This window comes from Entelurus aequoreus, linkage group LG15 (genome assembly GCF_033978785.1).
Source record: "Entelurus aequoreus isolate RoL-2023_Sb linkage group LG15, RoL_Eaeq_v1.1, whole genome shotgun sequence".
Classification (NCBI taxonomy): domain Eukaryota; kingdom Metazoa; phylum Chordata; class Actinopteri; order Syngnathiformes; family Syngnathidae; genus Entelurus; species Entelurus aequoreus.
The window spans coordinates 41,236,579-41,260,596 of NC_084745.1; the positions used below are offsets into that span (position 1 = coordinate 41,236,579).

The window sequence follows — 24,018 nt, forward strand, 5'->3', positions numbered from 1 at the left end:
TGGATCATGGCAATGCTGAATAGAAGTGCTTGAGCGGAGTCTGGATTAGACTGTATAAAGTGTTGTGATTTTCCATCCATCTATCCAGTTTCTACCGCCTGTCCTTTTCGGGGTCGCGGAGGGTTGGGGGTGGCGGGCAAAAAGTTGGTCAACTTTGACATTTAACTTAGACCCAGAGATGGCGAGAAAGACACAAAAAGACGCTTGTTTTTTTTTTTTTACCTGTGTAAAAACTTATGGTAAATTCCTGATCTAAACGGGAAGAAATGTACAAATCCCAAAACCAGTGAAGTTGGCACATAAAAACAGAATACAATGATTTGCAAATCATTTTTAATCTATATTCAATTGAATATACTGCAAAGACAAGATACTTAACGTTCAAACTGGTAAATGTTGTTATTTTTTGCAAATATAAACTCATTTGGAATTTGATGCCTGCAACATGTTTCAAAAAAGCTGGCACAAGTGGCAAAAAAGACTGAGAAAGTTGAGGAATGCTCATCAAACACTTATTTGGAACATCACAAGAACTGAACCTCTGAACCTTTTGATAATATTATGGACCGTAGATCAGTGGTTCTTAACCTTGTTGGAGGTACCGAACCCCACCAGTTTCATATGCGCATTCACTGAACCCTTCTATAATGAAAAATACAATTGTTTTTTTTCAAATTCAAGGCAAAGTTATATGTTTTTTTTACTGGTGCACAAAATGAACCGTGCATGGACATCACCTTGTTCAAAGAACAAAACCAACACAGTGCATGAACTCACAACAAATTACACACTTGCAAATCAGATGGAAATTTAGAGGGAACATTGTTTGGTGGTGTCCATAATACGCCGATAGGGAGACGTTTTTATTTACACGATGAGTCGGGTGTGTCTTGACCTACGCGGTGGAGGCTCCGCCGAACCCCTCAGGCCGACTCATCGAACCCTTAGGGTTCGATCGAACCCAGGTTAAGAACCACTGTCGTAGATGGTGACATCCCTAAATTCCTTGCAATAGCTTGTTGAGAAATGTTCTTAAACTGTTCGACAATTTGCTCACGCATTTGTTCACAAAGTGGTGACCCTCGCCCCATCCTTGTTTGTGAATGACTGAGCATTTCATGGAAGCTGCTTTTATACCCAATCATGGCACCCACCTGTTACCAATTAGCCTGTTCACCTGTGGGATGTTGCAAATAAGTGTTTGATGAGCATTCCTCAACTTTCTCAGTCTTTTTGCCACTTGTGCCAGTATTTTTGAAACATGTTGCAGGCATCAAATTCCAAATGAGCTGATATTTGCAGAAAATAACAACATTTTCCAGTTTGAACCTTAAGTATCTTGTCTTTGCAGTCTATTCAATTGAATATAGGTTGAAAAGGATTTGCAAATCATTGTATTGTGTTTTTATTTACGATTCACACAGCATGCCAACTTCACTGGTTTTGGGGTTTGTATAATAATAAGCCCTAAACACGCCCTGCCCTAACCGCCACAGGTATTTTGGCAATCTCGGGGTACCTTGGTAGTTGTTGAAGAAAATAGTGAACATTGTGATGCGTTTGTGAAATTACGTACATAATACATACCGTATTTTTCGGACTATAAGTCGCAGTTTTTTTCATAGTTTGGCCGGGGGTGCGACTTATACTCAGGAGCGACTTATGTGTGAAATTATTAACACATTACCGTAAAATATCAAATAATATTATTTAGCTCATTCACGTAAGAGACTAGACGTATAAGATTTCATGGGATTTAGCAATTAGGAGTGACAGATTGTTTGGTAAACGTATAGCATGTTCTATATGTTATAGTTATTTGAATGACTCTTACCATAATATGTTACATTAACATACCAGGCACGTTCTCAGTTGGTTATTTATGCGTCATATAACGTACACTTATTCAGCCTGTTGTTCAATATTCTTTATTTATTTTAAATTGCCTTTCAAATGTCTATTCTTAGTGTTGGGTTTTATCAAATAAATTTCCCCCAAAAAAGCGACTTATACCCCAGTGCGACTTATATATGTTTTTTATCCTTCTTTATTATGCATTTTTGGCAGGTGCGACTTATACTCTGGTGCGACTTATACTCCGAAAAATAAATAAATGATAAATGGGTTATACTTGTATAGCGCTTTTCTACCTTCAAGGTACTCAAAGCGCTTTGACAGTATTTCCACATTCACCCATTCACACACACATTCACACACTGATGGCGGGAGCTGCCATGCAAGGCGCTAACCAGCAGCCATCAGGAGCAAGGGTGAAGTGTCTTGCCCAAGGACACAACGGACGTGACTAGGATTGTAGAAGGTGGGGATTGAACCCCAGTAACCAGCAACCCTCCGATTGCTGGCCCGGCCACTCTACCAACTTCGCCACGCCGTCCACTTATTATGAATGTGTCGGTTACTACATTACATATATACTTACAGCGTGTATATAAAATGTTGGAGGTTTTTAGATGTTTTTTAGAGCGCTTTATATGCTGAACAGACGCAATGACATAACTCCCATTACCTTCATTGTTAGCCGACTTTTATTTACAAGTTAGAATGCAACAAAAAAAAGAAAAACATATATGTGCTTGTCTCACATAAGGAATGCAAAAAAGTGTATTCCACCTTTAAAAGGCTCTTAAATGGAGACAACCTGTTTTATGTCTGCTAAGCTAGCAAGAAGATGCATCAGCGGTAGCAGAACAAACTTGCTTGTATTGGTGTTTTCATATCAGACGTTTAAGATGATAGCCGATATAACTCAAATACCTGGGTTTTTTTTTGCTGATATCAGAACAATATCCGATTTGCAATATCGTGTTGGCTTTATGTTTAAGTACCTCTGCAAGATACCATGCAATCCACTTACTGAACGCAAAGGGAAAGGCAGTAAGACCCATAAACGAGCAGGAAACTGAAGGCCTAGTGGAGCATGGAAGGAAATAGAAAACAGAATTTGACGATGCCCAGGCTTCAATCTTTTATTATGAAATCCATTTTAGTGGTGTATAATAGCACAATCAGAAAAAAGTCACTTATTGTCCAAAATACTTCTAGACCCACCTGTATTAAACTCCTTTAGTACTAAATGTTAGTGTTTGCTGTGAACACAAGCATTTACATTTTGTCATGTTTTTAAATAGTGATTTATCATCATTATTATTATCATCATTTAGATGGTTCCAGGTACAGGTGTTCATCCTGGCATGAGGGCGAGTATTGCAACTCCTGGTGTCCTGTCAGCACAGATCAAAGTGACTGATAGGCCTGTGACCCAGCAGGGCCTCAGTGGGATGAAGACTGGGTTGAAAGGTAAGCTCTAGTTCTTCAAATCTGTTATTAATGTGAGTTCTGATTACTCAGGGTTACTATACAGTAGTTTGAAAAAGTATTCATACCCATTCAACGTCTCCACATTTTATCACGTTGCGACCACAACCATACATATTTTATCAGGATGGTTTTAATTGAAAGACACAAAGTGGCATATAATTGTGAAGTAAAAGGGAAATAGTAAATTTTTTCATTTCATTTGTTCACAACTGTAGTCCATAATTGAAGTCCTTATTCTGGCCTTTGTGGAATAATTTTTCGCTGCAATTACACCTGCAAGTTTTTTTGGGTACCGTATTTTCGGACCATAAGGTACACTGCCGATGAGCGGGTCTATTCAGGTCTAATTTCATACAAAAGTTGCACTAAAGGGGTCATATTATAATTTTTTATACATTTAAAACACTTCCTTGTGGTGTACACAACATGTAATGGTGGTTCTTTGTTTAAAATGTTGCATAGATTTGTTTTACAGACCATCCTCAATCCACTTTCTGACCGTCTCTTCAGGATGCGCTGTTTTGTGGGCGGTCTTTTTTATTTACGTGGCTCTACTTCGACAGTGTCTTCTCCTTGCCATCTTTGTTGTTTTTAGCGCTTCCATACAGCAAGTCTACTAATAGATATAAGTAAGAATTGTACACTAATTTGTATTAGAAATGTGAGTTAAATCCGAGAATATATCTGCTAGAAAAGTGCGCCTGAACTTTTACATTCAGCACCCCATTTGAAAATGGCACCGTGAAAGTAAGCAATCTCTCTGATTAGTGCTCTCCGTGGCTGTGTCTAGGTAAGTTTGCATTTGTACCATAGGGAAGTCTGGGTTTCTCTGTTCAGGCTGCTGCCCTCGTGACGCGACCTTGTATAGGCGGAAGAAGATAGTTAGATGGATGGATGGTGTTCGATACCCAATAATCAAACATCAGAAGCTGTCAAAGACCTTCTCTACTTGTTTTAAAATAGTCTAGGATTTGATTATCAACCTTGCAGTCGTATCGTCGGACATTAAACCCCTCTTTAAACCATGCTCCTGTGGGTGATGCAGCACGCGTTGGGACATGCAATCATAGAGCTTGCCATGCTGCCACGCGACTTAGCCCCAGAAACTAAACATTGCGAGTGTCAGGACACGCCGCTGTCCCTAGATGTGTAGCTTCCAGTTCTCTCGAGCTGGAGGCCTGCCTTACTGCTCCTATCTGACAATGGAATGATTCTTCCGCATGTTCACATACGGAAACTTTGTCATGACTTTTACTTCCTCGATATTGTCAAATTTTATGTGTTCTCGGCGATGCGCCAGAACCAAGGACCTAACTAAACTATCCAATTCTACTGTTTTTTTGTTTATCGAACTTTTAGCCTTTTTGTGTGAAGTGGAAAATGTCGCAAATAAGATCTGTTTGATTCTCTTCAACAAAAGTCTGTACGGGGGGGAAACATTTTTTTTAGAGAAACTATCTCGTGCTCACGCAAAAGTTTCTCGTGCGCTCGAGATAGTTTCTTGTGAGCACAAGAAACATATCTAAAACATATTTTCCCGATGTCCCTTTAGGGCAGTGGTTCTTAACCTGGGTTTGATCGAACCCTAGGGGTTCGGTGAGTCGGGCTCAGGGGTTCGGCGGAGGTCAAGACACACCCGACTCATCGTGTAAATAAAAACTTCTCCCTATCTGCGTATTACGGATATGACAACAGCAGAAGTTCGACTGGTTTGCAGGTGTGTAATTTGTTGTGAGTTTATGCATTGTGTTGGTTTTGTTGTTTGAACAAGGTGATGTTCATGCACAGTTCATTTTGTGCACCTGTAATAAAACATGGTAACACTTTAGTATGGGGAACATATTCACCATTAATTAGTTGCTTGTTAACGTGGAAATTAGTAACATATTGGCTCTTAACTAGTCATTATTAGGTACTTATTAATGCCTTATTCGGCATGGCCTTATTATAACCCTAAGCCTCTAACCCTGGCCCTAACCCTCTAACCCTAACCCTAACCAAATAACTCTAAATTAAGTCTTTGTTACTTAGAATATGTTCCCTTAGTGTCCAAAAAACTCTAAATTAAGTATTTGTTACTTAGAATATGTTCCCCTAGTGTCCAAAAAACTCTAAATTAAGTATTTGTTACTTGGAATATGTTCCCCATACTAAAGTGTTACCAAAAACATATAAATGTGTCTTGAATTTGAAAAAAAAAAAAATATATATTTTTCACTAAAGAAGGGTTCGGTGAATGCACATATGAAACTGGTGGGGTTCGGTAACTCCAACAAGGTTAAGAACCACTGCTTTAGGGGCTCCGTAAGTCTGTATTCCTTTTATACGTTTATTTTATTACCTTTGGAAGGGTCATTATAGTGGCTAAATCTACATCAATGTGATGTTACTGACACCTGGTGACCAGTCAGTGTATGGATATCATGATCTGGTTTCTCAAAAAATAAATAAACCACACCATAGATAAGACTGATCGGGATTATGGGCAAAATCAAATTAATCAGATTTGACTGTGAACATTTTTAGTTGAAGACAGCCTGAACTGTATTATTCTGACAATAGATTACCCACAAGGAGATTATGTTTAATATTAACATTCAATCATTCAGCAATTTTTAGGCAACTCCTGAAGGCACTGTTTTTCATTCAGGGTAAAGGTGCCTGACTCTTTCACACACCACACTTTTCACTTTTTTAATTTGTAAAAAATGTGAAAATTATGTAAAATATTTTTTCAATTGTACAATTGTGAGCTGCTTTGTGTTGGTCTTTCACATAAAATCATAATAAAATATATATGTGTTTGTGGGTGTAGTGTAACAAAATGTGGACAAGGTCAGCGTGACCGGATTAGTGTACATCAATCAATCAATCAATGTTTATTTATATAGCCCTAAATCACAAGTGTCTCAAAGGGCTGTACAAGCCACAACGACATCCTCTGTACAGAGCCCACATACGGGCAAGGAAAACTCACCCCAGTGGGACGTCAATGTGAATGACTATGAGAAACCTTGGAGAGGACCGCATATGTGGGTAACCCCCCCCCCACCCCCACCCCCCCTCTAGGTACATCTGTTGCGTGGCCACAACTTCCCATATTACATACATGTCGGTGTACAACATGATTTTTGCATAGATTTTACCTTTTAAAAGCTGTGATCTTAAACCTTTAAATTTTAAATAAAGGGTAAATGGATTATACTTGTATAGCAATTTTTTTTACCTTCAAGGTACTCAAAGCGCTTTGATACTATTTGTACAATCACCCATTCATACACACATTCACACACTGATGGCGGGAGCTGCAATGCAAGGCCGTAACCACGACCCATCAGGAGCAAGAGTGAAGTGTCTTGCTCAAGGACACAACAGATGTGACTAGGATGGCGGAAGCTGGGGATAGAACCAGGAACCCTCAACTTGCAGGCAGATCAAAGCCAAACCTTTGATCAACACTGATTTTATTCAGGATATTTTCTTCAGTGCTCTATCAGATACATTTTTCCAAAAATTAAGAAAATGGGTCCCTTGGTTTTCGTTAACAATCCATGTAATTACTAACCTTTTTTTCCTACGTTTTCTCTTACCCACTCCCGTTTCTTTCTCAATCCCATATTAGGACCCCAGAGACAGATTTTGGACAAGTCTTATTATTTGGGTCTTCTCAGGTAACGTATGCATTTATCCAGCTGCCACTTACTGTAAATCAAACATGACAGTTGTTCTCACTTGGTTTGACTCTTTCTTTGAAACAGAAACACAAATAACATTAACAAAACTCAATGCACTACTTAGTAATTGTTCACAACAGAATTACATTTAATATTTATTTCATCAATTTGTAAATGTCTCAATGTCTCGCTACCCCTTTGCAAGTGACTAGGTACTAGTAGCGTACAGTTAGCGCGGTAAATTTCGATGCACCTCAACCTCCCAACAAAATGCAGCAATTCAAAGCTCTACTGATGCATTCCTGTCTCAGAGGTGCATTTCTACAGTTTGACGCATACCGCTTAATCTTCCCCATCCCTAGCTTACACAACGCCAAAGGGTTGAGATATTTCACCGCATTGACGACATGGGAGAGGCATTTAGTTGTGAAGCATGACTGAAACGTTTTAGCTAACATTTTAACTTTTGCAAGTGAAGTACTGCCAAATTATCTTAGTTTTAAGAAGTAAGTTTCTGTTTAACAAATATTTGCCAAACCAATAAAGACTTGTAGCTAACTCACTGTTATGTTTTTCATTTGTTTTGTCGAAGTTATGTAACTGCAGGTTATATTTACCTCACTAATGTAATGTGTAAACTGAAGTTAAATGAAAGCTAAAATATGTTTACTTCTAGATTAGTTTCTAACTTTATTGCATACTTTATTGCTGATAGGAGTAAGATCAATGAGCTAACCACAGAGATCAGCAAACTACACAAAGAGATTGACACCTTCAATCAAGAGAACTCAGTCTATCTGTCCTATGAAAAGAGGTATGTGGGCATTGAGGCCTCCAGAGAAGACATATGGTTCTTGATTTAATTAATAGCATATCTTCTAAAAATATGTGACATGTTCTTTCTCAGAGCTGAAAGTCTGGCTGCAGAGATCAGGGATCTGCAGGGCCAGCTTGCTGATTACAACATGGTAAGCAGCCAGTGTATTTCTGCTTTCTTCGCTTATTTGTGCAATTTGTATCATCAGTTAATATTTGAGAAAAATACACACACCCTTACAATTTTACGGGCTGATCTCCCCATTTATAAGTAATCATCTTTTTTTGTTTTATTTATAGTTGATGGACAAGCTCAACACTAACTCTGACATGGAGGAAATGATCAACGACTACAACAACGTAAATACGCTGCATTCTTCCTATAAATAATCAAGGCATGAAAAATTGGAAATGAATGGATGAAGATCAAAATACACATTAAAATCTTTTTATGGAAAATGACAATGTGTATATGGATAATGTTGTTTCAGTTGAAGGGCCAGAATGACAGAGAGGCTGAAAGCATTGACAACATCTTCATTGAGAGAAGAGAGTAAGTATTTTGAAAAGCTTTAACACCAGTCCTATTTTACTTACACTCCCAATAGGCAAAGTACCCATTCAACAATTGCATTGCCTGCACCAGGGGTCCTGTTGTAATAACAACATGAATATGAATGAAAATATGAAGCTAATATAACTATAATATCACAATTTTAAATAATTTTAATATAAATAATATTAGAATAAAAACAGTTTCTTTGTCATAGAAAATGTGTCAATGCAGGTAATTTGGATTCTTCTATTCTGCCTATAAAACCCTCTAAAAAACCTCCAACAAGGTTTTATATTAAATACTGTAACCATGTGGTAACAGGCACATTCATGATAACATGTAATACTTGATACTTCTAGTGTTTTGGTCATATTAAGTATTACTGCTACTTCTTTCCTGGGTGCATTGATTTCATAGAGCGCATAGCAACAAACACTAATTCCGTCAACAACAACTACCACTAAACATGGTAGACTTCATAAGAGCCAACGACGACTACTAAGGGACAAATGATGATCCTTTTCGATCCTGACTGCAGAATGAGTTGCACATTTTAGAAGTTGAGAGCTAAGCAGACCCAGTTATAGTGAAACACTAAACAGTCATGTAGCACTAGTGCTAAGTGCTAAATGTTTTCATCAACAAAATAATGACATGCCAAAACAGTCACTTACAATGTCCACTCTGATTGGATGGTTGTATCTTGTTGTACAAGACTTGTGCTCCCTGTTTGGCTGGTAAATTCAACATGCACGTCATGTCCGAGGAAAAAAGTTAAACAAACGAGCATCTTGACGAGTTTTCCTAGCGACATAGCAGTTTCTACAGCTTCGGTACTGATTTTTAGTTGGTAGCATGTGGAATATCAGAGTTGACCTACTGATCGGCTTATTGCCACAACATTCTGCTATACAGGTGTGAAGCATGATTTATAACTTAGCATTACCTTTTCCGAACTCAAAGCCACTACAGCAGCAGCTCTCTTAGCTAACTTTAGTGGCCTGAGCTACTGTGATCAAAGCGCTGTGTTACTAAGCCAGAGATGTTTTCCAGAGGCATTAGCATGGGTGATAATACAATCTATAAAAGCGCACGCTGGCCAAATAACAAAATATATGACACTTTGGTGTGTGCCTGAAAAATGAGTTTAAAAAAGCCTGCAACATGTTAACATTAGCATGTGTCAAGTATCACAATTTAGGATTTCAGGTGTATGTAAAATGTATTTGAAAAAAACTACACTATATTGCCAAAAGGATTTGGCCACCCATCCAAATGATCAGAATCAGGTGTCCTAATCACTTGGCATGGAGACTGTTATTACAAACATTTGTGAAAGAATGGGCCGCTCTCAGAAGCTCAGTGATTTTCAGCGTGGAACTGTCATAGGATCCCACCTGTGCAACAAATCCAGTCATGAAATTTCCTCACTCCTAAATATTCCAAAGTCAACTGTCTGCTTTATTATAAGAAAATGGAAGAGTGTGGGAACGACAGCAACTCAGCCACGAAGTGGTAGGCCACGTAAACTGACAGAGAGGGGTAAGCAGATGCTGAAGCGCATAGTGCAAAGAGGTCGCCGACTTTCTGCACAGTTAGTTGCTACAGAGCTACAAACTTCATGTGGCCTTCCAATTAGGGGTTTCCATGGCCGAACAGCTGCATCTAAGCCATACATCACCAAGTCCAATGCAAAGCGTCGGATGCAGTGGTGTAAAGCACGTCACCACTGGACTCTAGAGCAGTGGAGACGCGTTGTCTGGAGTGATGAATCACGCTTTTCCATCTGGCAATCTGATGGACGAGTCTGGGTTTGGAGGTTGCCAGGAGAACAGTACATTTCAGACTGCATTGTGCCGAGTGTGAAATTTGGTGGAGGAGGAACCAACATCAGTGTGTGACCTCACCATTGCGCTTTTGGAAGAATGGATGAAAATTCCTATAAACACACTCCGCAACCTTGTGGACAGCCTTCCCAGAAGAGTTGAAGTTGTAATAGCTGCAAAAGGTGGACCGACATCATATTGAATCCTATGGGTTAGGTATGGGATGGCACTTCAAATTAATTTGTAAAGCGACTTTGGGTACTTAGAAAAGCGCTATATAAAATAAATCCCAGGTATTAATTTGTGAGTCAAGGCAGGTGGCCAAATACTTTTGGCAATGTAGTGTATCATGCTAGCTTTATTTTAATTTTTATATTTTATTATTAATATTTTGGTACTTTACACATGCTAACAGTTAGCATTCGTAAACAATATGTAAGATATTCAAAATAACATATTTGACTCTGAGGCACATACTGTACCTGTAAAATGAGTAAAACAAAACTAGCATGCATGCTAACGTTAGCATGCGTAAAGTACCAACATGTCTCTGAGGTATGTACATGTAAAAGGAGCTACAAAGTTAGCATATCTAACAGGTAGCATGCATTAGGTGCCAAAATGTTTGTTTTCCAGCATTTACACAACAAAGTAAATGCGCAAACATTTCTTCTGATGACTAACAGTCAAAAAAAGAATGATGCATGGTGTTAGTTGCTAAACCCAGGTTAATACTGCCTAAGCTTTTATTTCAAAGCTTACTTTGCACTGAACAGGAAGTCACTGAGTGCATGTTTTAATGTTGTGTAACTAGACAGTAGTCATGTTGCTTCTTGGTGATAATAATGATGATATTACAAAAATACTACATGCAACACATGTCAACATGGAAAGTTGTATGCTAATGTCAACTTAAGCAGACACTTTTTAGTATTAAAAAGTATATTGTGGACTGGGACTTGATGAGTTGGTCGACATAAATGTGTTGTCATATATGTGCCCTGAGTAGTATGTACAGATTTCACTGTATTTAGGTTAGCCCTCTGCATTTATGTAAGGATCCTCAAAGTAGTGCACATCCTCTTCCTCCTCGGGCCCATGACGGTCAAAGGTGAACGTCTTATGGTTCATGTATCTCCCAGTCTCTGAGTAAATGCTGGAGGCTCCGTGGCCGTCTTCGTTCTCTTCTTGGCGCAGATGTCGATGCCTGTAGTTGTGGTAGAGCCGATACCACGAGGGGCCTTTGATGGCGCACACGATGAGAATAGATGTAGTCAGCGCCAAGGCTGCAACGCATGCTGTAAATTTCCACGTGTTTCCAGAAACAGGCTTTTGGTCTAGTTGGGGTTGAAGACAGTTTAGTTGGGTTTTACTGATGCATACACACATTAATATAAAATGCACATTACCGATGTTGAAACTGTTGTTCTGGCTGGAAGTCAGCATCGTTTTTGGCAATGTGGTTTCCAGCTTTGATTGTTGAACGCCACTGGTTGTGTGTATCCCATCCGCAGCTGAGGAGGGCAGTGATGTTGGATAGCACTGAGCCATCGCTTCAAAAAGATCCATTCCAGTCTGTTGCGCTGGTGAAGCACATTTTGTATTTGGCCGTCCTGTGCATCCAGACACAAAAAAACTAATGATATTTTTAATATGATCAAAGAAGCGTTATCTGAATGTTCTGAACCCTTGTTTTAATGTATTTATAATATGTTTCTGAGAACCAGCCTCCTTTGCAGTGGACATTTGTGTTCGTCTATTACTTTTATCAGAGTTACACATTCAGAAAAGAAAAGATCAATGTTATGCAAAACATAAATGTCCTCTTCAGAGGATGCTGGTTGCAGAATAATGTTGCCCACAGCAGTTAAATAATTTAGTTGACATCATATATTTTTTCTTCAGGCCGCAAACTCAAAAACTGAACTCTACAGTGCCTCTTCCGGATCCAATTAATTGATTACAGATGATCCTCGGGTTACAAACAAGTTTTGTTCCTATAGAATATTGCAAGCCGAAACTTATTTTGACTTATTATGTTCTGTACACAGAACAATGGGATGGCACTTTAAGTTCATATGTGAGTCAAGGCAGGTGGCCAAATACATTTGGCAATATAGTGTATCATGCTAGCTTTATATTAATTGTATATTTAATTATTTATTAATATTTTGGTACTTTACACATGCTAACAGTTAGCATTCGTAAACAATATGTAAGATATTCAAAATAACATATTTGACTCTGAGGTACATACTGTACCTGTAAAATTAGTAAAAAAAAATAACTAGCCTGCATGCTAACGTTAGCATGTGTAAAGTACCAACATATGTCTCTGAGGTATGTACATGCAAAAGGAGCTACAAAGTTAGCATGCATTAGGTGCCAAAATGTTTGCTTTCCAGCATTCACACAACAAAGTAAATGCGCAAACATTTCTTCTGATGACTAACAGTCAAAAAAAGAAAAGCACACTGATGCATGGTGTTAGTTGCTAAACCCAGGTTAATACTGCCAAAGCTTTTATTTTAATGCTTACTTTGCACTGAACAGGAAGTCACTGAGTGCATGTTTTAATGTTGTGTAACTCGACAGTAGTCATGTTGACAGGAGTCAGGAAAACTTCACTTTTTAGGGAATTTTGCCCATCATCCACCATCTTTATGTGAGACAAGGAGACACCTGTCGTTCCCTTTATGTCTCAAGAGTTAAATTGTGAAATAAGAAAGTAATTACAAGTGAAAGTGTAATTACAACATGATACATCACAATTTCCTGTTTTGCTTTCTAACATGTTTGAAATGGAGTAGGAAGAAGCAGAGCTTATTTAATCCTACCCCTTTCCATTAAATAGCAATTGTGGTTAGCATTTATTGCTACATTTGTAATGTACTTCAGTAGCATAAGTTATTTATATCAAAATTGAGATAATTACTGATGGTTACTCCTGCTGCTCTTATTTCTTCGAAGTGGCTCAAAAATGGACAGGAACAGTTCCACGGGTTGCCCTGCAGGTCCACCACCTAATAGGGAGCAGAATAGATTAGTAGTATGTATTAATGGTTTCAATAGCTGTACCTTAAATGACAAATATACTTTTGTTTGTGTATACTTTGTTAAAGCAATGCTATTTTATTATTTAACTATTAAATAACAGCAAAACAAGTTGTAGGGTCACTAATAAATATACTACCTACTTGTCAATGGATGATTTTTCTTCTTTGGCCCATGCACCACCATTTTCTTTTTGTATTATACATGTAATATTTCCAACTATATTACTATTTACTGTTTTACAATGTCATAATGCACAAAACTACTGGTGGCCTGACCTGACACTTTTTTACAGTACTGTACCCCTCTTGGGATCCAAGTACAGTATATGAGTGTTTACCTGTAGATTATTAAGCCCTCTGAATAGTTGAGCAGGGAGACGTGTCAGTAGGTTGTAGGACAGGTTCATCATCTTGAGGGCAGAAAGGCCAGATAAGGCCTGGGCTTCTAGGCTGTAACACAACCCAAATGTAATTGCAGGCAGGGTACTACTTCAGGTTTTTTCGTAAATCCGTTCCAGAAGGTCATGCAAAGCTAAAGCATTTTTTCCACATAAGAAATAATGCAAATCTATTTGATCAGTTACTGGCATCCAAACATATGAACACAACTTATTTTATATAGAGTAATTATAGTTTTATAGGCAGAAAACAATGTGAAATACATATACATTAAATTAACATTTAATATCACTTTTACCTTTATTGGTTGGCAGTGGTGGGTAGGAATATGCTACATTTATTCCTTAACATTTACTTAATTGTTTGGATAAATTGTACTTGTCAAATTAGTTCTAATGCAGAATATTATTACTTGAGTATTTTTGTGAAAAAAAATTATACTTTTATTCAGTTACACTGAGTTTAAAACAGATCACTACATTTATTTACATCATAATTATTATCTATTGATTACTGCTTAAGACGTACGCATTCATCTGGCTAGTCAGCGAGCCTTCTTTCAGCGGGCACTGTCACATGACACAAAGTACAGATATATAAGCTGAAATAAGTCAATTTTGTTGAAGTATACAACCCATTTACCATTTACCATAATATAAAACCTTAGTTGTTTATTAATAAGTGTCTGAATGTTCTCAAAGAAGACACTTTAATTACATGAGGCCAGCACATCCCGGCTGATGGAGAGAACCGATGGATAGAAACCTCCTAACAAACAAATTTTGACACTAAAACTTTTTTATTTACACAATGGAAAACATAAAGAGTAAAAATACTGTGTGTATGTTTCGACAACAATAATAAATAGTGGTAGATCATGTGACTTCAAGACAGCTATTATCTTATTCATCCACAACAATATCGTTATTTATACTTTATTTAGTGATGTAGGTATTAAATGTCCAGATACAACAATTTAGACAAAGGTATTGACATGTAAACCAGCGATTAAAAATAACTCACTGCAATTTGTACAAACAGTAAATAGTCAAACGGATCATTAGTAGTGGACTTCTATGTCTCTGAGGATCATAAAGTACCAGTAGAGTGGAAAAACAAGTTGCCTCTATGTTGAAGCTATTATCATATACTGTATATCTGATGTGTGACACTGACAGACTTCCAAGGTTTGCGAGTAAATAAATATGATCAAAATAGTATCAATCTCATGGAGATTCTCGAGCCATTTTGAGAGATAATGAGCTTGCCAGTCACGTGATCGCATGACGCAGAGGTAGGAACCGCGGACCCCTTCCCCACCAACAACAATGCAAATCATGCAGACTTTGTGAGAGCCAACAATGATTACTTTGGGAAAAATGATGATCCAGAAACTTACATGGTTGATCCTGAATATAAAGAGGATGAGCTACAAGTTTGAGAAGCTCTGCTAAACAGATCCAGCTTTAGTGAAACACTAAGCATCATGTTGCAGTATTGCTAATTGCTGAACAAGAAATACAAACTACAAACATAATAAAACGATAGCTTACTGTACGATGTCTGTTCTTACTTCGATGACCACTGATAGGATGTCCATATCTTCCTGTTTATATAAATAATTAATCATGATGCACACAAAGGCTTAACAAGGAAAAGTCTCTCTGCAGACATTGTCTTCGGTTGTGTGAGTTTGTCTCCATCTCGGGGTATACATTGAATGTCACAGATGAACAACTTCTAGATTTATGGCTAAATCCTATCAAGATGAGACGCATGATTTCTAATCTAGAATAACTTTGACGAGCCAAGTCGCAATGATGAAGTAGCAGCCGGACGTTGCTGCCAGCTCACAGTAAGACAGCAGAGGGCTACTTAGCTGTGTGTTATGAATCCGCAGCTAAAAATAGACTGTCTGCATTAGCGCTTATTATACCATCAGCGGTAATATTTGGTTAGTAGTCAGGTCACGATATGTATATAGAGTATTGTTGGCGGGTTTAGGATGGTTATTTAAAGGGTTTTGTAGGCTGAATAGAGGGCCCCCATTGATGTACTATTCATGTATTTATTTATTTAAGACTTAGAATGCATACAAAAAAGAAAAAAATATTTGTGTTCATGTCTTATATAGGCATTGTGAATCATAGACAACACATCTCTCTTTAATGTTTGCATATTTCCAGTATGACTGATCTGATACTATAGTCAGAGTGCAGAAGTGTTACTTCAGTGACTTCAATCTACAGAAATTACTAAAGACGAGCGGAATATTCAAAATGGTTGACTGAATTTGTGGCATTTTGTAATGTTTAGACGGTATTTTCACATACTTTGCGGGTTGTAAATACAATTGAATATTGTTTAATGGATACAATGAAACACAATTAAGCATATAAAGTCAACTTGTTTTTCTCACCCTACTGATACTTTAAAACATCTAACAACACAGGATAGCATTGGGAAGTTTTGTGTTAGATTCGGATCTTGAAAGTTACTAACTGGGTCTCTGCTTTCACTTTTACTGTCATATTTGTACATATCGTATTTGCTGATGCTGTTCTGTTGTTGTTGTTGTCTCTCTGTCTTAACCCCCTCTTGTCTAGGGTTGGGTATCGTTTGAATTTGAACGATTCCGGTTCAGATTCTTTGTTTCGATTCCGATTCCTGACGATTCTCGATTCCGATTCTTTTAAGAGGCAGGGTCAAAAAAAAAGTTTAGGATATTTTAAATGAGCTAGCTAACCTACAGTCTTTCTGAATGAAATAGTCTGACATTCTCCATCAATTTTAATTCTAATAACTTTTTATGAACTTTACTATAAATTCCTCACAGGGCTGTTTTCAACTAGAATATAAATATCAAATCTATGAACTTGAATATAAATATTATAAATTATGAATACATTTTCCCAGGGGTACACTTTCCTCAAAAAAGCTTTATTTTTGAAAACCTCATGAAAACACATTTACACATAAGTGTATGATGCTGCAGGAAACCTCATGAAAACACATTTACACACACAAGTGTATGATGCTGCAGGTACTTAAAAATGTTACCGTGCTCCCACTGATGGGCTAACCTGGTGCAGAAAAGCAAATAAACAATAAGAAACAACTTGCAAAACCCAGTCCAGATTAGCAGCAGGTACAGTATAAAATCAGAGACAGTTCTTGTTTAGGAAAATGACCATATCCGCCTTCTCAGGCAGGATGCGTGAGCGTTCTGGAAAATACACGTTCGCTGGGTGTGGAAGAAGCTTGAACGCATAAATATGAGAAAGCGAGATCTGACAGCAAAGGATAAGTCTTTTGTTGGTTCCACCGGATCACCACCATGTAGCAAGGTCGTCAGACATAAGTATCGGTGGAACGTTCTGGTAAATCTGCAGCTCTCTCTCCACTCGTTTCTTGATGGATGTGGAGCTCTGTTATTTCGCGGTTATTTCATTTTTTTTGTGTAAAGTAAAGCCACACTTTCGACCGCCGACGCCCGCTATCCATGCTTGAGCTTGACTGACTCGCTCGGCTATGCTAACACTTCCGGCGGTGGGAGCTTCTTCGTTGGTGTTCAGCGGCTTCTTCTTCCGGTTCGGCGGACATATTTTTTTCCGGTCGGCTGACTGAGTATCGAAAATAGGAATCGAAATTTAAACTTTTGAACGATTCCGGGAGAATCGGAAAGTTAGTCCCGGTTCCAATCGATACTCGATACCCAACCCTACTCTTGTCCCCGCAATTTCCCCTCTGTCTTCCTTTTTTTCTCTTTCTATCCCCTCCGGCTGTGCCAAATAATAATATAAATCCATTTAATAAAGTCAAATACAAATAAGGCAGCAAGAAAAGTATCCCACACTTCTCTTTTATAAAGTAAATCTGTACAGCCGATATGGGCATTTACATCAACAATATGATTTGCCTGAGGACAAAAAAAAAAAAAAGAAAGAAAGAAAGGAAGTTACTAGCACTACCTTATTAGCATGTAGCATTCTCTACTTGTACTGTATTAACATTACTATATAGTTAAAACAAGTTGAAATGACCACAATCGCTCCCTCGTGTACGAGAGGCACACGGTGTTTGACCAGAAGTCGCCTTAGAGATAGAGCATGGACACTACGACTCTGTGTAGGTGTGAAAATAGAAAAAAAAAAAAAAAATTGACACATCAGAATCATTTACTGCATGGAAACTTACTGTCTGTAAAAAGTGACATGACATCATACAAGGCTGCACAACTTAACTAGGAAAAAGAACATTTAGACAATGCGCTGTCATTTGTGTCTGCAGAAATGTTTAACTTTCACCCAGTAAGAATTCCCCTTCCAACTAGAGAAAACACGTTGCAGTAAATTGTAGAGGATTTATATGTTTTACGCACTTGCACACGCACAGAGACACACAAACATACACCAACTGTGGTAGTAGTCCAAGAACCATTAAAAAATAGCGAATACATAAATTAGAAGTTACTAACAAGTTACCCAATAATTGAGTAGTTTTTTTCATGAAATAATGCTTACTCTCTTACTCAAGGAATTATTTTGTTGACAACTTTATACTTTTATTTGAGTCATATTACTCTAAAGTAAAGGTACTCTTACTTGAGTACAATTTTTGGCTACTATACCCACCTCTGTTAGTTGGTAAGGAGGGGAATAGAGAGCTGATTCATTAAAAAAAATGGTGGGTTCTTTTTCTGGTCACCTTGTATATTGATAATGTATATTTATATGAAAAAGTGTGGGGCCTTATACAAAGACAGGTGTTGACCTTTCCAAATCATGTCCAATCAACTGAATTTACTTCAAGTGGACTACAATTAAGCATATCATATCAAGAATGATTAGGGTAAACAGGATGCCCCTGAGCTCACTTTGGAGCTTCATAACAAAGGCTGTGAATATTTTACGTAGTAGTTTTATATTTTCAGTAAATGTGCAAAAATGTCAAAAACATTTTTTTCACATTGTCATTATGGGGTATGGTGTGTAGAATTAATTTATTCCATTTTAGAATAAGGCTGTAGCATTAAAAAAATTGGAAAAAGTGTAGTGCTGTGAATACTGTATGGATGCACTGTATATATATCTGCCCTTTTCAGATGACCATTTCATGCACTGTAACATTTTCATTATCACAACAAAACAGGAACATATAATGCGGTTAAGAATGTTTTACATGTTAAAATCAGCACTTTTATTGATATTTTTTGGTTCTTTTCAGTTGAATTTTACTAATTTATTTTGGTGTTATTCATGTTGCTACAAAATGCTATTTTATGTGAATTGTGTATATCATGTTTAAATGACAGTTGTCTTCTCAACATTTTAGTTTTGTTACACAAGAGCAGTCCAAGAGAAACAACTAATAATTTGCAGTTATGTTGTTGTTATGATAGAATATACATTCAGTGATTGCTAACATTAGCTATCCAGATCACTATCATTAGCTGACAACACAAAGCTAATTTGTGGGCACGTACGGACTTAGTTACGCATTGCGTGCTGAAAGACGTAACAAGACTGGATATAAAGTCATGCTTAAAACAAATTGGAAAGTTAGCACCCTGTAGACATCCATGTAAATAGTGCAAACAGACCCTTTTAGTTGGGATCCACTGAACTTTCCAGCGACCCACTCAAATGACTTTTGCTCATTTAACACAATCCCCAGCGCACAAGCTTAGTAGATCAGCTTTACGCGCTATGAAGTTCGAATGTGTTTTTAAAATCAGGTCCTAAGTCTGCGAAGATTGACACACATCCTATTTACCTGTTGATTTGGTTCCTAGACAGTGACAGCACTCTGAGGTTTGGTACAACCATGAAGTACATGACTTGTATTTTGTCCACCTTGTTGGCATCTAGGTAGAGCTCCATCAGTTGGGAATAACTGGCCAGGGATAGTCTGTCTTCTTTGGAGAGAGTAATCTGATTCCCCTCCATCACCAGTTTAGTAACAGAGGAATTGCAGCTGTTAGGAGGGATAGCCGTCAGAAGCTTGTTGGTTAAGTTTTCAACCTGCCAAATGATGCAGAGATTGATAGTTAAGAGCTGTGATTCTCAACCACTGTGTTGCGGCACATTAATGTGTCGTGAGGAGAATTCATCAGGTTATTTAATTTCACTTAACCGGTCTAAAAAAGGTTATTAAAAAAATCTACTGTATCTTTGTTTATTTATGCCAGCGATGTTTAATGTTAAGCAGAACAATGCTCATCGACTATATGGTAGAAGGTAAGTAATTAATGTGTCTATAAATGTTCTCATTCATCCAGGTCATTGTAATCTCAGGTTATTCAATCGATCGCAACTGGACTGTTTGGTTTGTCTTAGAAGAGGTTTAGCCTCTCATCCGATTAGGCTTCATCAGTTCATTCTCATAGAGTTAGATTGGTCAGATCTATTCTTAGACTTAGATTGGTCAAATCTAGTCATCAACCGGGCATTGTATTACAGAGTATACCCACAAAAAACCATTCCTGGCATTTATGGCCTTCCAAAAATATACAAAGATGGGGCTCCCCTCAAACCCATTGTCAGCAGCATTAACTTTGTGACATACAATATTGCTAGGTATGTGGCCAACATCTTCGCATCTTTGGTTGGCAAAACTTTGAGTTTGTAACGAACATCAGAGATCTAAAACTGCATAAGAATTAAACTATAGTGTCATTCGACGTCACCTCTCTGTTCACCTGTATTCCAACCCAGGATGCAGTAGAGACAGTGAGGCAACGTCTACTAGGTGATCACACCTTACAGGATAGATCCACACTAAACTCAGAACAGATTTGTCTTTTGCTGGAACTTTGCCTTAACACCACATACTTTCAATTCATGGGAACGTTTTACCGACTAAAACATGGTTGTGCCAATGGCTCACCTCAACCGTAGCAAACCTTTACATGGAGAACATGGAAAAGATAGCTATGCGCTCTATTAGGGAACAGCACCAAGTCATTGGTAAAGATATGTGGATGATACATGGGTGCAAATTTAGAAACCAAGAAGTGCAAGCCTTCGCCGAGCACATTAACTCGGTGGGGAACCCATCTATGTCAGGGTTGAAAAACCATCCCTGAACAGAAGAGAGTCTGCGACACCACCTGTCTTTCACATACAACACTGTCCTTTCAACCATTCCTAAAAGACTCTGCAATTTAGCCTCTACAAATAACAGGAGTTAGAAACATTCTGGTCACGGAAGGTAACCAGAAAGCCATTTGTGCCATTTGTTTACAACTAAATGGAATGCTTACACGGGGGATTCCGACTATTTTGGACTGGTAGTAGTCGATCCACAGCCATCGTTCTGCCACACAATACCTCAATGCTAACGAGGGGGAATTACACTACAACGGCTGTCGTTGGCTTTGACAGTAGGATTGCTTGTTAGCATCAAAACAGTTGTTTTTGAGAAACCATCCTTGCCCAGGCACACACTCCTGGTTTTGAAGTATAAACATTTGGGGTTTTGGCCCCGCCGCTAGACTAGATCTGACTAATCTAAGTCTACGAGCATGAACTGATGAAGCCTACTCAGATGAGAGGCATAACGTCTTCTAAGACAAATCAAACAGTCCAGTTGCGATCGATTGAATGCCCTGAGGTAAATAATTAACCTTGGTGTCCACATGTACCATTCATAGAAGTGTTTTGAGTTTTATTCAAAGTAAAGCATGTGCCTTGGCTCAATAAAGGCTGGGAAACAGGGGTTACGACCATGGCAGAATTTTCAAACTATTTCAATAGGACACATTTAAATGAAATCAAAGAAGGAATGATCTTACAAGTCCTTCATCTTCAACCTCAGCACAGTTATTCTTTGTCATTATTGCCACTACGGTGACCAACCACAGCAGCTGGAGAGGTTGCTTTGACCAGCCCATAATCCCGCCCTGAGAGGAAGCAAAATAAACACGTCATTGCCACTTGAGGTAAGGTTGGGTATTGTTTACACATTATCCAACATTACTGCCAACTTGGTTCTTTAGAAACACTGCAGGTGCTTAAACAGTGCTCGGACCTTACTTAACCTTACTTTAAAAAACTTACAAATCTTACCCAAAAACATTACAGAATTTTGTGACATACAAAGATTGAACAGAAAATGTACCGGTAGTTATTTAAATAATTATGTGCAATAAATAACATTATAATAACAAAGTGATAAATTCACCAAGATGCAAAAAAAAATCACAGTAAATTGCAGATTTGTGCAAAATTCAGAATTCAAATTTGAATTCAAGTCCCATTAATTTGAATTGAGGTTGCAAGTAAAATTGCATTTAATTCCAATTGTATTGAAAGAAGTACAATTTAAATTTCATGGATTTTTAATGGATGATTAAAATGTAATCCAGAATCATGCTTTACATTATATTCTATACATGACTATGTGGCATATTTCACAGAAATATTATGACTATGAACCTCATGTAATAATCACAGCACACATTTTTCATTGTAATTTAAGAATAAAAGCCTCTTCTATAAAACAGATAATTTAGGTTGACTTTTAAATTAAACATGTTTACCTTGATTAAATGAATTTCTCTTGAGTTGCAATCTATTTTATTTCACTTCCTATAATTCCAATTCATATTCAACATCCTTTTGGCCTAGCCAATTTGAATAAAATTCCACGTTTTCAAATCAATTAAGTTTAAATGACAAATACTCATAATTAGAAAAACACCTGGCGAGCGCAGACATCAGCCAGGTGCTATCTTCAAATAGTAAAGAATACTTAAAAAAAAAAAAATCCTGAATCCAGACAGTGATCCGGATAACCCCCAAAATCCTTATCCCATTCCTGACATTTTCTGAAAGTTTCATCAAAATGTGCTTGTAACTTTTTGAACTATGTTGCTAACTAACAGACAGAAAAAAAACCAGCGTTTAATTACGGAGGTAACTAAAGGAAGGATACATTAAATTAAAGTGTTTTTTTTCCCGTCTGTCGCTTCTAAACAGGCTATAAGAAGGTTAATTCACTCTTTGAATTGGTCTCAGCACCTGGGCGTGTTTGTTCCATAACGGAATTAAAAAAACTGAGTGAACCCTCTTGTTATATCATCCACTATCTTTGTCTCTGTGGGTGGAGGAAGTTCAGCCTCGCAAAGTAACTGTAACTGTAGCAGTGATGATACAGATACCCGCTATTATGTAATCACTTGTTCCTTATTCCATTTATGACATTTCCTAAACGTTTCATAAAAATTTGCCAATAACTTTTTGAGCTATGTTACTTACCAACAAACTAACTCCTATAACTAACTAACTGACAGGCAAAACAACCTCAACAAATACATACTGTAACTATAATATTTATCACAGCAGAACCAGCAACCTTTCAAGCCTTGAGTAATTTAGCAAGATGCTCATATGTGTGGGTGAATTTCTCACCCTAATGGCATTTGACAGAACCTCATCGAGCCTCAGTTCAGTGCCACTATATTAACTGTTCATTTGGCACCGAAATGAGGCACCAAAACATACTCAGTTTGTCTGTCTTTTTACTACCGTTTGCTGGTCTCAGGTAATGGTACACATCCCAAATGTGGACAGTGACTAGGGCAAACAATAATGTCATTCGAAAACACAAGACGAGTTGCCTAAAATTTAAATGAAATAACTGTTGCAAATATGTGTCGTCTGACATTGTTTGTGAATTGCTCACCGATAATAGTTTAACTCGATCTTGAACTAGATATTAAGTATGAAGAAAAATCACATACCTTTATGTTCCGTGAGCAGGAGTATTGTGAATGACACCCGTCAGCAGGTGCAGCCAGAGCAGCAAAAGACCTTTGATCCTTGTTGTAAAATCTGAAAGCTGACATGCAAGGTTTTACTGCTTTTAAACGGGTGTTTGATAAAGTCAGTCTTCATTCCATTCCACTTTTGCTTCTTCATGTCACAGTGCAGCAACAAGCAACGTTAATAAAACTGTTGCCATTACTTACACACCCAACCATCACTGTCATCATATTCAGTGGATACAGGTGGTTCTCCGGTTATGAACAAGTTCAGGTCCTACGACTCATTGCAAGTCTAAATTTAGTTTAGTCTGAAGTCTATACAATAATAAAAACGCTAAATACAACACACTGGGATCGATTCTTCTCTTCCTGTTATAGCAACATTTCCAACTCAATAATGAAACCACTATGCTGCTTAGTAGTTACTTTTGCTTTCATAACACACTGGTAATCTTTATCCGTGATCAGTCCCTCCAAAAGTTGCAAAGTCGCTATCACACTAATTCACACAAATGTAATCAATCCTCGCCTTGCAATTTTGTCCAATGCCCCCAACGTTTGGTCACCGTCATGGGACAACAAT

The 24,018-nt window shown here is 37.8% G+C and overlaps 2 protein-coding genes across 3 annotated transcripts in view; one reads left to right on the forward strand and one right to left on the reverse strand.

Moving 5' to 3' along the window:
* Positions 1 to 24,018, forward strand: part of ift74 (intraflagellar transport 74) — a 62,310-nt gene that overhangs the window by 16,054 nt on the left and 22,238 nt on the right. For both annotated transcript variants that reach the window (XM_062021556.1, XM_062021555.1), the window contains exons 3-8: positions 3,183 to 3,318; positions 6,962 to 7,010; positions 7,729 to 7,827; positions 7,921 to 7,981; positions 8,130 to 8,189; positions 8,321 to 8,382. In XM_062021556.1, coding sequence (XP_061877540.1) covers positions 3,183 to 3,318; positions 6,962 to 7,010; positions 7,729 to 7,827; positions 7,921 to 7,981; positions 8,130 to 8,189; positions 8,321 to 8,382 — 467 coding nt within the window. The remainder of the gene's footprint in view (positions 1 to 3,182; positions 3,319 to 6,961; positions 7,011 to 7,728; positions 7,828 to 7,920; positions 7,982 to 8,129; positions 8,190 to 8,320; positions 8,383 to 24,018) is intronic.
* On the reverse strand, positions 10,916 to 23,419 carry LOC133630470 (leucine-rich repeat-containing protein 19-like). Its single transcript, XM_062022076.1, has 7 exons — positions 23,412 to 23,419; positions 21,462 to 21,569; positions 19,442 to 19,689; positions 13,606 to 13,717; positions 13,147 to 13,234; positions 11,633 to 11,824; positions 10,916 to 11,548 (listed from the first exon to the last, which is right to left on the reverse strand). Exons 2-7 carry the CDS (start codon positions 21,558 to 21,560, stop codon positions 11,247 to 11,249), a joined length of 1,041 nt encoding a protein of 346 aa, XP_061878060.1. The 5' UTR covers positions 21,561 to 21,569; positions 23,412 to 23,419; the 3' UTR covers positions 10,916 to 11,246.

Bases quoted from the DNA above. Each gene is read 5' to 3' on its own strand.
- LOC133630470 (XM_062022076.1), bottom strand. From the start codon at position 21,560: ATGGGCTGGTCAAAGCAACCTCTCCAGCTGCTGTGGTTGGTCACCGTA. The intron at 11,825-13,146 runs GTAATTATCTCA...CTGGATGCACAG, and splicing joins AGCAGCAGGAGTAACCATCA to GACGGCCAAATACAAAATGT. The intron at 11,549-11,632 runs GTTTCAACATCG...AACCCCAACTAG, and splicing joins GACTTCCAGCCAGAACAACA to ACCAAAAGCCTGTTTCTGGA.